The sequence below is a fragment of the Maylandia zebra genome, linkage group LG9 (genome assembly GCF_041146795.1).
Source record: "Maylandia zebra isolate NMK-2024a linkage group LG9, Mzebra_GT3a, whole genome shotgun sequence".
NCBI classification, from domain to species: domain Eukaryota; kingdom Metazoa; phylum Chordata; class Actinopteri; order Cichliformes; family Cichlidae; genus Maylandia; species Maylandia zebra.
In genome coordinates this window covers 27,359,713-27,376,429 of record NC_135175.1, presented here as the reverse complement: position 1 = coordinate 27,376,429, position 16,717 = coordinate 27,359,713, and the positions used below count along the sequence as shown (strand labels likewise).

The window sequence follows — 16,717 nt, the reverse complement described above, 5'->3', positions numbered from 1 at the left end:
CTGAAGATACAACACACTGAAATTGCCTTTTTTGAATTAGCCTTTCCTTGTTTGCACCTGCTGATGCACGAGAAAAGCCACATGTAGCCGTGATATTTTCATGAAGGTTCAAGGAGACCTTGCTACTGCTGCTGCTTTCAGTACTCCTCAAAAATCCTTCCTGTCAGCTCCCCCCGTTCTCCATCTTTCTCCTTTTTTCATTTTCTGCTGTAGCCCTTTAGAAATGTCAAGCTCCAGACAAACATGTAATGGAGGTCAACCTCAGAGGAGAGAAAGTGTTTGTGGGGTCGAACACTGTGTCAGATATTGGTTTTCTTTGCCTTTTGGCAGTCGGACCATGTAATTTGTGTTCCTGCTTTGATAGAGAGCAGTACAAACCTGGAGATGTCTGGAAAACACTGTCAGCAATCTCAAGGAGGTTTGATAAGAAATGAAACAGCCATCGTCCAAAAGGGTGGTTGATGTGTTTCTTTGTGTGTGTGTGTGTGTGTGTGTGTGTGTATGTGTGTGTGTGTGTGTGTGTGTGTGTGTGTGTGTGTGTGTGTGTGTGTGTGTGGTGTTTCTGGCGAATGGACTATAATGTAATTTGTCTCAAGGGATGGAAATGTTGGTCTGCTGGTTAATTAATCACTTTTTTTCTGAAATATCCCTTAAATACACATGGATGAGCCCCAGAGAGCATTTCTTGCTGCCATTGGTAAACCACTGTTTTCTGTATGACTTTGACAATTTATGTCACTGGGAGGAGACTTGCGGATAGGCGAGGAGAAGCCTTCAGAGCTGGCTGAAGTAGTCCTCCGGTGATTAAGTCAAAAGTCTGGCTGTACTTCACAGCAAAAGATGCAAACTCAGCAGCCTGCAACAAGTGCTTTAAGGTGATACTGTGCAAAGGAGGTAACACCTCGACTCTGATGAAACACCTGGCGACGCATAGCGGTTTTTTAAAAGCCGAGAAATGCGCTGTATTTGATAGCTTGCTGCGAGACCTCACATGGAGCACATCTACTGCGGGTGTGGTGCCTGTTATCGGTCCCGGAGTTAGCAACATCCCCCAAAAACCCGAAGAGGAGAGTCCTGGCCCCTAGCCCTGCCAGTGTAGCAGAAATGATGATGATCATGATGGCAGCAGCAGCCGTGCTTCTCTGCGTGAGTAGCTTAATGTTGTTCGTGTATGTCTGTGAAGGTTCTCAGTCATCCAGGTCATCGTAGTCAAAGGAGCTTGCAAAGAAAAGCGTCTGGACTTCTGGACTTCTTTTCGTTGTTCGTGTGTAATTTACGTTGAGTAGGCTAACCACGTTATTAAATTAATGCAGGTAAGGTGAACTAGCAAACACCGTTGTAGTTACATGCGGCTGTCTTCTTGTTTGATGGCAGATGCTCCCTTCACCCTGGCCAAAAAGGCTAAAATGACCAAAGAAAAAGTGGAAAACAGTTAAACATGAGAAGTTTTTGGACAAAGTTTGTGGGTTTTTTTCCATTGTTTAAGCACTGCTTCCAGCCAAGAGTGATATCATAAATCCCCTATAGCTGCAGAAAAGGCTAACATTGTTATCTTTTTACAAAAAAACAGCTAAACATGAGAGGTTTTTGGACAAAGTTTGTGTTCTTCATTCTTTAAGCACCGGTTCGAGCACCGTTTAAGCACCGGCACCGTTTCAAAAGTATCGGTTTGGGACTGGTATTGGATAAAACCTAAACGATACCCATCCCTAGGCGTACCTATTTCACATTTGGATTGGATACTAGACTGGATATTGGTGACAACAGGCCAATCGATTCACTTCAGTATTCAGTATTCACTACACTGTGTATTAGCAGCAACTCGGGATTTTATTTCAACAGCATGCTGTGATTAAATTAGCTGAGATGACTGAACAGGTATATTGACGTCACTCTCAGACTTAACTATGACAAGAACATGTTGTCACCAACTCCATTAATATTATTTAAGTGTTTTTGTGTGAGGAGGAGTAAAAGGAGGTGCACTCAGACTGAGAGTAGGACAAAATAGGCCAGCTAGGCTCTAAATAACAGCAGTATGCAGCAGCCTGTGACATTCACACTTCACATGAGATGATATGAGACCAGTGTAGATAAATTTAGTAAATAACATAAATGCAATTTTAAAATCTTTATGTATTTTTGTGCTGTTGTTGCTTATCATCTTACTAATAATTTCTAGTCCTAGTTAGTGATATTATTGGTGTATCTGTTTATTTGTTACCTTTTACTTTTTACGAAGTTAAGAAAGCATTATTTAAATCGAGCCTGATGTTGAATATAAAGAATGATTTTCAATCTCTTTTTCATGCTTATATTTTTTTTTTACTGATGTTGGATATCTCAGTGGCGCCATGCTGTGGTATTTTATACATTTGCCTAACAAACAAAAGCTCCCCTGGGTCATTTCTGTGAAAAGATTTTTTAAAAGGTTTAGATCTAAATGTGCTGAAATAGTTGATGTTGATACTTAGCTTGAAACAAAACCACGTACAAGCTTGTGGCATAGATAAATGAACCTCTTAGTACCACTGTTTACCCAACAAAAAATTATGCTAACCTTTAACCAAAATCCCCATTTCCCCAGGCCATCTACAACCAGTTTCCCTTCCTAAACATCCAAACAAAGTCTTAAGGCTAAAAAAAAAAAAACAAATACAAAAGCTAAATGAAGACCGACAGGATTTCCATTTAAGATACTCATCCTGTTCTTCTATTACGCTACCTTTTTTTCCACTGTTAGGAGATTATTGTTTCACACTGAACATTTTTCCTTTGTCAGGTACAGCAGTGCTAGAACAAAGTGTCCATATTTCTGTAATCCAAGCTCAGTGGGCTTCACATCAACAGCAGCACTGTTATGCTAGCCCAATAGATAGTTTTCACCTCTCCATCTTGAGTTTCCTTCCCCTTTCATCAATCTCCTTTCTCCTGACCTTTGCAGAGGACCCTGCATTTACTTCTCTCAGATATCAAGATGCTGACAGCACCATCCTTTTGAAGGAAAACAAAAAAAGTGCTATTGTTTTTTTAAGATAGTTTCATGTGAGTGTTCAGTGAAATTATCTACCAGGGCTTAATTCCTATGAGTAAAACTATAAATCTGCTGTGATCTTTGTTTATTCCCCGTGGTTACATATCCACTCAAAATTTCCCTTGCAAATCTGCAACCAGCAGTCCAAATCTGGTGGCTAATCCTGAGGCTGAAATCACTGCCTGACAGTTTAATAAGTGGCTGTGTTGTGCGTGTGTGTTTTTGTGCTCTGAAGTAGATGCACATGGGGTTTTAGCAGTAAAAAAGACAGGAAAGCAGGGAGTGAGGTGGTCATTCACCATGGTTACTGGCCCTCCTTTCTAAACTGTAATTTTCCATCCTTTAGCTCTGCTGAGAGGAGCCTTTCTCTGCCCTGCACTGACAGCAGACCGCTCATTATGAGCAGAATTCATACAAATTGCATCCGCTACTTTGTTAGCCCTTCATTGGGGTCTACGAGCTTTTGGCTTTGCCTCTGTAGTGTTCTCCTTTATCACAGCAGATGTGGGCAGAGATGAGCATGCTTTCATGTATAAAGGCCTAATATTGCTACCAGAGAGCTTGAAAATACTTCAAAGAAAGTGACGCTAGAGCGACTTTTATTCTCTGACTGGAAATAAGGAGCTAATTTAGATGTGCATGTCATTTGTGAGACTTTAAAAGGTCATTTGTTTTAAATGTTCACCATCTTCTATCGAGCTAAAATAAAAAATGTTGGAGTTTTAAATCAAAATTGCATCACTCTGGGGATGTGCTTTTTAAAAAAAAATTGGGATTGCTAAAAAAATGTCATTCGTCATTCATCTATGTGTGCAGATTAATTAAATTAAACCCCGGCCGCTAAAGTGAGCAGCTCAGAGAAGAAGCAGAAAAAGATAACTCAATCTATTGAAGCGCAAACCTTTACACCATCATTTTCTATCACGGAGGAAATGAACAGCAAAAGCAAGCAGCAGTGGTAGGAGAAATTGGCTTATGAAGATTCTTTGTCAGGACCAAAATTGCATAAAGAGTCTGCACATGAAGAAAACAATAATTAGCATTGTTGTCTGGGGAAAGATAAATGATAAGTGGAAAAGAGAGATAAATCTCTCGAAGCTTCTCATTAGTAAGCCTATACAGCTTTCCCTTTCAGTGTGGCACAAAACACAAAAACTGGATCGCACGAGGACTTGACTCGAAGGTTCAGGAGAAACTTAATCAGGGCTCATCCTGGGCATGTCGCTAGTCTATCCCAGAGCGACAGAAAATCACACACTCTGAACTCTACACCTATGGTTAGTTTACAATCACCAACTAATCTAACCTACACATTTTAGGACATGTGTTAGGATGTGAGCCTTAATCAGTTCACAAATTCCCTAGTCATTGAATCAGTGCTTGAAAACACATGAAAAATTTTTTGCTTGTCCCTTTTTTGCTTTCCTCGCTTCATTCTACTTGGACACCCTGTCAAAGTCAACAATTTGTCCTGGATTTTTCAACCCATTTTCTCTCTCCAAGCTCATCCTCTTGACCTTTGCACTCGTTAATTGACAATGATGTTTTGAAATAGTTTCCCTCTATCAGACCTTTCGATAAACGGTGCCAGAAAGTGGACACCTCGGCTATTATGCTCCGTGTAAACGATAAGGCCACGGTAACAATGGGAGTGCTCTTCTCTGGAGATGGTCCAGCATGCCGCACACACGTTTGTTTTCAGATCTTAATGAGGACATTGAATAGATACAATGCCTCGATTTCACTAACACGAACACTAACCCCCCAGAAATGAATGCTTAACCTTAAACTGAACTATAACCTAATTGTAACCCTAAACTCAAAACAACATTTTGAGCCTCAAAACATGCCTTCAAATTCACAAGGACTGGCATTTGGTCCTCATATTTATTGGTGGTCCCCACAAGTATAATGACAGTTCTTGGTCCTCACAAAGATATTTAAACAAGTACAAACACACACACACACACACACACACACACACACACACACACACACACACACACACACACACACACACACAGGGAACATGTTTCTTCGAGCCTTTTGCAACTCGGTATATCCATCCATAAATTAGGTAATTAAAAAAATACAATGTAAATTTAAACTTTTATGCAATCACACTGTTAATGAAAGATGGCTAAAGCGAGCACCTGTGTTTAGTTTGTTTCATCTTTACCTTTCTTTTATCTACTTCTTTGCTCGTCTTTGATGCAAAACTTGCATTTACATGACTAAACAAGCACCTGACCTTATTTGTAATGGAGACTAGACCACTCAATATTCAGTGTGTTCCTTTGTTTATTCTTTGACATGATGAGCAAGACAGAGCGCAAATCTTAACAAATCTTTTCATGCAGTGCGTTCCTCTTCCAAATCTGTGAAATGTGTAACAAGGAAAGATCAAACTCCATTGAATCGTCTCTAACTGTAAAAATGACTCATGATTTTTATGAGTGTCAGAAAGAAAAATAATTTTGAAGCCCATTGCTGGTACATTCTTCAATAGTGAGCAACATGTCAACATGGTTTTTCTCAATAAGGCAAAGGAGCAGATGAGAAGCCATCCACAAAAACTGACCAAGTAACCCATTCCTGATCTCGGTGTGTCAAATACTATGGGTTTTTTTCAAAGCTGCTGGGGTTTTGCAAATGTAGAAACGGTGTCCTGGGAATACAGTACACTGGGTTACTAACTGGTCTCATAGCTAACCAGATTTAGCTGCTGAAGCGTGAGAGTTTTACTTCCTTCTTTTTACTTCCTGATTGACAAAAGGCTCTCTTTCAATCATCTTGTACTGAACTTTTAGGGAGTGGAAATGCTAAAGGAAAGGGATGTACTTCATTTATAACACAAGAAAAAAGTGCTTGAAAAGTGAGTACAACAAGAGTTCAACAAACAGTTTTTGTTGCATTAACCGTACCAAGGATTTTGTGGTACTTTAAACCTTGCCAATTATTTGTGATGCCTAAACATAATGACTGAATAAGAGTAAAGATAAAAAGCAAGTGAAAACTAATAAGAGTGTGAAAACATAGCCTCTAATTGGGCATGAACACTGGGCTCTAGGCTGAAAGCTTAAACAACGTCAAAGATTAACTGGAAGATGGCAAAAGCCATGGTTCAAAGCAGCCCAGTTCATGCATGAGAGATAATGCTCAGCAAGTGCAAAAGTAAAGTAAAGCTGACCAGTTTGCATGACAACATGGGATTACAAAATGAAACCGGAATCAACGAGCACCAAAGAGGTCATAGATTAAAATTAAGATCCATGATTGACATTAAAGGCTAAGTTTTCCTGTCAGTGTTAAAATTTCTGCCTCTGAAAAGAAACCGTAATCTTGAGGTGTTTGAATATCTGTGCTAAAGCTCATAGAACGGTTAGTAAATGTGATTTAAGCAGTTAAACAATTAAATTCAATCATCTATGACATTCCCAATGTCGTTTCCTTTCTGCAGAGATTTAGGTCTTCACCACATCTCTAATAATTAATGTTCATGTCCAGGATCACTTGTTGATGTGGCCGCTGTGGCTAAGGTGAGAGCACTAACGTTTAGCTCACCTAAATCCGGGACATCGGACCTCTCATTAATATGGATTCCTTTGTCTGCCTCGTGTAATTTAATGATGACAGGTGATATGGCAGCAATGATGTGGACTGACGTCAGGCCCCGCTCATTGTCAGAGTGCTGTGCTGTCTGTGAAAACCTCTGCGGTATTCTCTGCTTAACTGCAGTTTGTCTGCACGTCTGATAGCCGAGAGGAGACGTGATTAAGCTTCCTATGTGGCAGCTGAGATACATGCCATCCATCCTGCAACAGTCCTCCGGGCTCCTGATGAATAGGCAGATTGATAGGCAGATAGAAAACAGACAACAGGCACATCATTGAAAACTTATGCCAGTGCACCGTCAAGGTCAAAGAATTGCTTCACCTTCAGTGTCGTAGAAGGATTACAGATTATAGTTACCATTCCAACCTTGGGCCAGCATTTCAATTTGAGGTTAACATACAAAGTCAAATGAACATGACACAAAACTACTAATGAGAAATAAAATGTATTTGCAGTGATATATAATTCCTGAAATGCACAAGGAAAGAAAGACAAAGTGTTTCAAAGAGATATGGAAATGCAAGATACACAAAGAAGTAACTTTGACTTTAGTGGCTCTTGTTCCGCCGGTACCACCGGGGCCTTTTACCGTTGTCTTGTTGAGGTATAATGCAAGATTACAGTACAGTATAAGATAATAATAATTGCAGAAAGTTGCTTCTTTTCATCTGGACGCAGTGCTCTCTCTAGGAGAAACATTTCATTGCTCATATTTCAGTCTTAGATAAACTTTTCCCCTGCAGATGAACAAATTGAACTTTCTGGGACAAGATAATAACTAGCTCAATTTTAAAAAGCTGTTAATGCTAAAATGCCACCCATCAGTCTATTATCTGCTGCTTATCTGGTCTGGGTCACAGGGGCAGCAGTCTAAGCAGGAATGTCCAGACCTCCCTCGCACGAGTCACCATCTCCAGCCCAAAACACCTCACCAAGGAGCTGCCATAGTCAGATTCCAACTCGATCCTTTAAAGCAGCTCTACAAATTACCTACTCCTTGTTATCTCACTCTTTTGGCCACCAACTACAGTTTGTAGCCGTAAGCAAGAGGAACGTTGATCAGCCAGCAAATCAGTAGCTTTGTCTACATCTTCAGTTCTGTACCAAGCTCTAGAAAATTACTGCTTTGGAAAATGGACCAATTTTTATTACTTCCAGCTTCCCAAATGCCGTGATTTGCTGCTTATATCAATTTTATGTGAATACCAATAGCGTCTCATCTATATTTATTATGTTTTAGACTGTTGGATGGATTTTTAAAAAGCATTTTGAAGATGAGATCTTTGTCTTCCAGTTAGTTTATAGACTAAATAAATCAATAAAATCAGTAATTGCAATGCTAGGTACTTGTGACCCACGAATTAACTACATTTAGTTAGTATTCACTGAGATCTTTAAATAAAGGAATGACTTTGTAGCTTGCTGTTGTCAGCACAACATTTTTTTAAAGCCCTGTAGGTTGAATTATAAAGAGATCACTCATTGTTTGGCTATTTGGGCCCTTAGATGTTTACTTTACTCTTTTTGTTGTGGTGCTATTGTTGAGCTATGCTGTACCTTTTTTCTTAGGACTGCAGGTAATGACACTGCAAGTTAGCATCATTATTTTCCATCTAATAAGGAGCTATTTCTTTACCCCAAATTACACAACACAGTGGGTAAACATCCCTTTCCCTGAGAAAATAAATATTACACTGTAAGCCTCATTGTGTGCTTCCACTTGCAGTAACCTACCATTTGAAATGTGTGTTAAAAACTATTTTTGTTGTATTAATTGTGAATGGTAGTCTTAACATTTTCTCGCACGTGTTACACATTTTAAACAGGCTGATTTTATAGGCTGATTTGCTTTTAAATTACAAGTTAGGGAAATCAGTGTAGTTATAAAAGAGCAAGAGATCACTACAAAAAGCTATAATGGAAATTTCCTGTCTACCAGAAAATGTCAAGGATGTTTTTTATGCATGCAGTTAAGAGTGAAGATGGAAAATTGCTCATAAAAAGTTGAATGATGCATGTGTAGATGATATCTTTTACCATAGAGAGTAACAGCGTCTGTGTTTACAAACAGGGTTCGTATGCAAAGAGACGCCATTTCAGTCCACTTCCAACCCCCAGCGTCGCTGATTGACATCTCAGAGCTTTTTATTTTTTATGCACTTCTGGCATCTCCCAAAGAAAGACCCAAATTAAGGGTTATTGTTGTTGCCAAGGCAACCTACTGGGTAATTTTCTGTAATTTTCCGGGAGGGATTGCTATTGACGGTGAAGTCCATATCAAGATGCTGTATGCTGCAAGGAAACACCTACAAACACAAAAGTCTATTTTTCGGGGGAGGAGGTGTTCTGCCGCAGTGAGGAATGTCCCATAAACGGTGTATAATTTCTAATATAAATCTTGGCTTTGTCTGAATGCATACGATTATTTGCTTTATTTGAGCCCGCTTAGTCATCACCGCATAGATTAAACCCTGCATACAAAATGTACATTCTCTCCCGCTAAGCTGCCTGAGAAAGATAAGCCTCTAAAGATTGATAGAATTACTTCCAGCATCATCCCCCTGTTTTCTCGCTGTGAAATCTTATGATCAAAACGCTTCACCCCGTGCTGTTTCCACATGAAAATTCGGCATATCTTTCCCAGAGTTTGACACATTGTATAAGCAGAGTGTGTGCTGACTCATGGTGAGTTTTTGCTCATTGTCCTCTTTCCTTTGTGGACCCCCCACCCCCCCACCCCCCACTGCAGCTCTGCAATGGTGGCTCTGTGACAGATCTGGCCAAGGGCATGCTGAAGAGAGGAGACCGAATGGATGAATCCATTATTGCCTACATCTTGCACGAGTCCCTCATGGTAAGCATTGGAGGGGGGTGACTATGATGTACCCCAGAGTAAACAGGGTGATTTTACAGGCAGGTGCTCATCAGGATAAAAGAAGCTGTTAACCTCTTTGTTTCGCAGGGCCTCCAACACCTGCACATCAACAAGACCATCCACCGTGACGTCAAAGGCAACAACATCCTATTGACGACGCAGGGAGGGATCAAGCTCGTGGACTTTGGTATGTGCCTCTTTTTGCCTTTTTAAAAATTTTTGGCATCCCTGTCCTCTAATCAGCAAAGAACATGTTATAGCTCTATTTAACGAAATCAATTACCTTCAGCTGTCTTACAAATAAACTGTGACAACAATTAGTTTCCCTGAGAGGCTGGACTACATTTACACAATCCAACAACGTGGTGGATGGTTATACTTTTCCACTGTGCCACAAACAGCTGCAAACATTGCTGCTGCTCCCACTGCAATTTCTTAACCAAATGAGGCTCGCTGTAGTTCCTGGGCTCAAGGATCGGGATAGGCAAATTGATTCTGATGGTTTTCCGGAGATGACTCACCCTCCCCCAAAAACCCCCAGCTGCCTGTTTTCATTACAAATAAAATCCCCCTCTCCATTTGTGCGTAGGTTTGCATTTACTCCTGCTAATTGTGGGCTTCTCTTAAAAGCCCTCTCCTAACAATGAAGCACAAAGTGCACTGCTTTTACACAAGAAGAACTAGAGGGTGGGGAGGTATTAATGGAATCACTTGATACTTGAATGGGAAGTAGCTAATACTGAGCCAGAGCAGCTTCTTCCTCCTCGCGCTGCTGTCATGGAGATTCTCAGCACCTGTTTGTTTGTTTGATGTTTACTGATGAAGTAGATCGAGATGTCCAAACTCTGCACCCGGAAGCATCACATAAGTATTCATATAATTAAACAGAAATGTGATAATGCTTCTGGTGATAAGAGATGAATCCTAGGATCTGGTATTCTTGGATTTTTTTAACAGCTGTGTGCTGTGTGTTTTATTTGTGCATACAGAACATATTTGCTTTAAAAACTAAAAACAGTTACAAATACAACATATTCTGAACGGAATGGCAGAAAAACATCCCTCGTAATCGGTCAAAACTATGGCATCAGTACTAGTGACTCTTATTATTGCATCTGAAAACTGCTTTATTTAGCTAAAAAAACAAACATTAAATACCTCTTTCTACATAATTTATTAATTGTGTTTAGTGTGATTCATTTAAAAGTATTTATGCTGAAAGAAGAACCAAACAATCCTCCATGAGTTTGTAATTTCTCAAATTATTCTGTATGATCTGGTGGTTTGGCCGAGACCACACATGTTGCTTTCTTAGTTTTTGCTGCTGTACACTGAAAATCAGCTGTCACATCTTCAACACTGTGAAATGCTGGAGTATTCATAGACTAGAAAAAGTAACCTGTTATTGGTTTCAGTTTTAAAGTGAAACAAAATGTTTCAGTCTTGTGCAAAAGTCTTGAGTCACCCCTCATGTCTTTATATTTTGCTTCCAAGGAGTAAGGCCTTCTTCTAATTCTGTACTTGACAAATAGTTCTCCCATCTCTCTCTGAAGGTCTTTCAAAGATTTTCTTTGACCATTTTCAGAGGATTTTTTTTGTTTTTGTTTTGTGTGTTAAGCCACTTAAGCCCGACCTATGAACCATTCAAGCATAAAAAAGCACCTAACTCAAGCGATGAACCAGTGTTGTGTCTACACATGAAAGACAACTTAGCAAAGAATCAGTTCTAGATGGTATCTGTCTATGCAACTTTTGCCTCACTCTGATTTAAATTAAAATGCTATAAACACTCACAGACGATATCACACAAATTGTCTGAAGCTATTAATCAGGTTATTGCAATCCTGGCATCTCCAACAGCATCCAGCCATTATTTCTGCGATATATCATCTCTTGCTTATTTACAATAAGAACATCTTATCAAGTGTTTGATGTTTCTCTGGCTCAACCTGTAATGAATGTCCAAGATAGGAAGGATATCGTATCTCTGAAAATAATTTATTACATACAAACATTGTTGGTTAGACCAGAGAGCCAGTTTCAATTCACCGTGTTTAGTGCTAAGCTCATGTAACTCTCACAGGAAGTAATTATGTTTAATGTTGGGACACGTTATCATCAGTAAATTGTTGCTGCATTCACTTTAAGGTATAAGAAAGCAGTGGCACCGCTGATCAGCTTATCTTCTATGAATAAATATTTGCCGCTGTGCATGACTGTTATCTGTTCGCACCATATTTGTGGCTGCTGGTTAGAAGTAATGCATGTGGATCAGTTTAGGGAAGATGTTAAAAGAAGCTGTATTATAAGAGGAAATAAAGTTTATATTGAAGTGTGGGTTTAAAGGAAGAAGAGCCACAGATTTTCCTGACAGAAATCTCTCGACATCTACTGGATGGTTCCCACTGGTTGAGGTCTTATCTATTTTAATTCCCTAGCAGATCAAATCGGTCATTTGTCCTGTAACTTTCAATTCAATTCAGTTTTATTTTTGTGCACCTCAAGCTGCTTCATATTGTAAGGTAAAGATCCTACAATAATACAGAGAAAACGGCAACAATCAGACGATCCTGTTTGAGCAAGCACTTGGTGACAGTGGCAAGCAAAAACTCCCTTTTAACATATGTATTCAAAACCACAAAACTAAAAAATGAAAAGCTTAGTTGGAAGTCAGAGTCACTGTAAATAGCAGGGTTTACCCAATAACTAAACTTTGCTCCCCTTGCACCATAAATAATAATTCATTTTTATAGTTTTTAAGTTTTTATATTTTTGCCAGATTAAAAAAACTGTCTGCTTTCAAGTTTTCTCTTATTATTCTATGAAGTAAAACATTCAAGTAAAACAAGCTGTATGCATTACAGGAATTGTTAGGTTTGAGTGCTGCCAGCACAGAGATTCATAGGATTTGTATGGAAAATAAATAAGACCACAAAAACAAATGTTGTTAATTTTAGTCCACTAGATTAGTCTAAATTAAAAGGTCCATTTACTTTTAAAGTTGTAACTAGGGACACCACTGTATTCCTAATTTTGTCTATCAATTTTAAAGACAGCTGTCAGTCTCCTGGTCCTCTAATCTACATGCTGAATTGTGTGTGTGGTAGTAAGTAAGGGCTTAAAGTCCCAGAATCAAGAGCCACATGAATGTGTGTGTGAACGGTGAATGTGGTTTGTGGTGAAAAGTCTTTGTTTACTGGTTCACACATCTGCTACAAGCTCCTCCACTACAAGCTCTCCTGTAAATCACACTTCTTGCTTTGTCGCTGCTTGATCTTCACTCTGGGTTAGGCTTTTCATTGCTAACCTTTGTTGACTTGACACGTTCTTGGTAACACGTTGTGTGTGCTGTGGTTAGTTTCTTCTGACCTCATCACAGTTTTGCACTTTATGCATATATATACTCCATACATACTCCAGTACAGCCTGTAATCTACTGATTTGTGCTTTTGAACAGGATGTTTTCATTTGTCTGGTCCAATATGATGCCATATGTATTGATTCATGCCCATGTACTCAAAAAGAATATTTTTCACTTTTGAAAAGGAAAAGAATGTGTATATTTCGAGAGTGGAGGGGTTGCTGGTGGAGTGACTCATTTTGCTGAACACACTAGAGGTTTAAGTTAACATCATAAACATCACACATTCTTTGTATTATTTTTTTAATATTTTATTACTTTCATAGCGTTGAGCATTAAACACTATGTGGTCAAGATGAGAAAAATCTTTGTGGCTTGGGTTAAAATACATAAAAAATACTCTGGTTTCTTGATTTCAATCGTACGTGCTGCAAACACAAAACGGACTTCCTGTGAAAATAGTCAGGAATTCATGCTGACTGTCATGAAAAAGCGCAACAGTTTCTGTTCATGGCCATGCAGAAATAATTGCTTTTGGAATTATTTCCTGTTTTGCATGCTCATGCCATTTCAAGTAACGTAGAGTATTGGAGCAGGTGCATCGCCATCTTTGTCTCCCATTCTTACCAACATGAACTGAGGTCAGGCAGTTTTTGCAAAAAGACCTTAAAAAAGCATTTTCATTTATTTCTTCTGTTCTTCGGATAATTAAAAACAGGATTATTTGATTAGTTTCCATTTCAATTACAACAAGCTGCAAGGTCACTGTGAAATGTTTTAGTGCAATGACAACAGGCTGGATTCGAAGAGTATGCAGGCACCTGGGTTGAATCTCATTTATAAAAGTAGCTCCAACTTCTTTTGTGACGTCCCGCTTGCCAGCTTGTACGCTGCTGACAGCTGAGATTTGAATGAGGTCTGTGACGTCACGAAGGAGGAGAAACAAACTCGCAGAGTGACGAAAATGGCGGGGTTGGGGGGGGGTCCGACTCGAGCTTCCACGGGTACTGCGTCACGCTGGGATTAATGGTTTTTCGTGTGGAGGGGCACATGCTACACTGAGCAGCTGAAGAGATAAAGCCCCCGCAGTGACTCATCACCGGCGGAGAAACAGAACAGCAAAAAAAAGACGGACCCAAAAAAGAGCAGCAGAAGAATGAGGAGAGCTGCTCGTTCATCGGTCTCTCATGAATATTCTAATTGACGGCATTATCTCTGTGATGATTATTAAGTGTGTGGCCCACCAGGCTGCACTCCGGGCTAATGTAGTGGAAACAGAGGGGTTGAGAGAGCTTTAATAGGGGGCTCTTTGTGTACCTGTACTTTCACGCGCTGATATTCCTCACACGCCTTATATATCATAACAAACATACAAGTTTGTGTATAAGGATGAATCCCTGTAAAACTCTGAGTTTGTCCTCACTAATGTGGTGTGATGTTAGTGTGTTTGTGGTTTTACGACACGATGTGACTGTCCCTGTGTGTATGTTCGCCTTATGCCTACACCTCCCCGCCCTGCACATGATTATAATCCCTTTTGATGTTTGCCACAGAACCATTTTCCTTTACACTGCTCATCCCGGCATTTCTCTCCACCCCTGGATTTAACCCCCAAGCTCCAACAGTGACAGCATTTAAATGGATGCGCAGAATCATCACCATGTCTAAATTTGCTGACATGGTTGGAAATACATTCATGTGGTGTAAATGGCTTTGTTCTGTTACTTAGAGATTGTGCCTGTCTGCACACTTTTGATGTTTTAAACAGATTTTTATGCAGTTCACCATCTGGATGTTTTGTTGGTACATTTCCTCAAATTGCCCTTTCATTTCTTAAAAGCTTTTATGTTGCACGTCTGGCTGCTAAAACACATTTTGCAGAATCTGTGCGCCTCATATTCTTCATGTAAAACTATGAAGTAGAAGACAGAGACGCGGTTCTGCAGCAGCATGTCGTGCATCACTACATCACCTTTTGTTTGTGGGTTGCCGCTTTTGTCTCGAGGCTTTGCTTTTGTCCCGGTCGCTGCTCTTGATCTGGCCGGCTGCTTCAGCAGAGCCCGCCCTGGGATACATCACAGTGTAGCGTAACACTGATTTGTCTGGACTGGACCGAAGTCACGATTGTGGGTCAGCATGTTCCTTGTCAGGCACATTAACACAGCACACACACACGTAATGACACACGTGTCCTCTTTTTCTCTCTGCAGTCCCATTTCTGCTGAACGTATCTGCCTCTGACTTGACTGCTGTAATGTGACTCGGGCCTCTCTAGCATCAGACAATAAATCACTCAGATGCGTCTTGTTCTGGGAGGAGGTGACACGTCTCCGGCCACCAGATCGTGCTCACAGTTGAATTGTATTCAAATGTTGTTCTTGAAATGCCAAAATCGCTTGCAGTCAAATAAGAATTTGTAATTCATGGCAGTCTATCATTTGGATAAAGAAAAAAAGCACTGCAGATGTTTATGCGTGTGTATTGTTTATTTCCTTCGTCACTATAGCGACAGCTCTATCAGTGCACGCTTCAAGAGCCGTTGGGCTCTCTATCATTTGAGCCGTGTCCTGCTGTTTACTGTGCACTGTTTCCCTTTTCACAGAGCATCACTTTTACCTGCCAGTGTGATCTTTGTAGAAATAAAAACATGTTATTGAGATATTTTGAATTGTCTCCACTGAGTCTTGTTTTCTACCCTGCAGGCGTTTCAGCCCAGCTGACAAATACCCGTCTGAGGAGGAACACCTCAGTGGGAACCCCCTTCTGGATGGCTCCCGAGGTACGGTAAAAGTGGCCTATAAATGCTCCCGCAGCCTCGTCTCTTTCTGCTACATTAGCCTGGAGCAGATCCCAGTGGACCACAGTTAATAATCATCAAAGAGATAACACTGTCAAATACAATGTGCATGGAAAAAGTGAAATGGGCAGCCTCCATCGTTCATCTCTTGTATAATCATGGCTGAGTGCACTGACAGTATGTATAGCTTGTGTAGAGAAGTGGCTGCAACAAAAATTGAGCGTTTTATACCAGTCGTATGTGTTTGAACCTTATTCTTTTTATAGGAGGTTAATGTGACTTTGTGCTGTGAGCTGGGCTCTCAGCTCGGGGTTCTTAACGACTCTCTGACACTGACTGAAAGGCTGTTTCTATATGATAGTGTTTTTCTTGCTTCAGTAATGCATTAGGGTTTTTGCAGTTTTTGTATGCTGTTATCTGTGGCCACTACTGTCAATGTTTATTGACAGCGTTGGAAGCTGTGCTTCCTTTATATTGCAAGTTAGAAGTTCAGTGGTGGTAGGTGAGAGTTTGCACATCAAAGTCTGTTTACAGGTCTTGAGGATGTGCTACTGCGTATTTGAAAAAAACACCTTCTGTGCCTCCAGAGGGATCAGTGTGAAGTCCATTAAACCGCCTCAAGTGTTGTCACTTGCATGGAATAAAAAAATAATGTTTTTCAATAATGTAAAAAGTCAAAATTCAGAATAAATAATCTAATTTTTTCTTTTAAGTTGACTGAGAAAATATTGTAATTCTTTTTAGATAATTCATAACTTAATGAAATTTTTAAAAGCGAAGAAGAGGTGCTCATTACCATGTTATGAATGTTGATGCTGCACAGTTTATTCAACAGAGGCCACTTTGGAACTTCCCTGATGGCACCATGGTTGGAGCACCAGAAAAGCAACAACCTGCTGATCTGAGTAATAAATAATAAATAACTAGAGATACTACTAACACGCAGTCAGAAAATCATGTGTCTAAAATAACAGTAGGAATCAGCTGACATACTGGAATATTATTGTTCCTGAAATTCCTATACTTGTCAGGCTC

The 16,717-nt window shown here is 39.9% G+C and overlaps 1 protein-coding gene across 4 annotated transcripts in view; it reads left to right on the top strand.

Annotated features, from left to right (window-relative positions):
* Window positions 1-16,717, top strand: part of myo3a (myosin IIIA) — a 69,613-nt gene that overhangs the window by 5,884 nt on the left and 47,012 nt on the right. For all 4 annotated transcript variants that reach the window (XM_004551880.3, XM_076888287.1, XM_076888286.1 and 1 more), the window contains exons 4-6: window positions 9,399-9,503; window positions 9,612-9,711; window positions 15,588-15,664. In XM_004551880.3, the coding sequence (XP_004551937.3) occupies window positions 9,399-9,503; window positions 9,612-9,711; window positions 15,588-15,664 (282 nt within the window). The remainder of the gene's footprint in view (window positions 1-9,398; window positions 9,504-9,611; window positions 9,712-15,587; window positions 15,665-16,717) is intronic.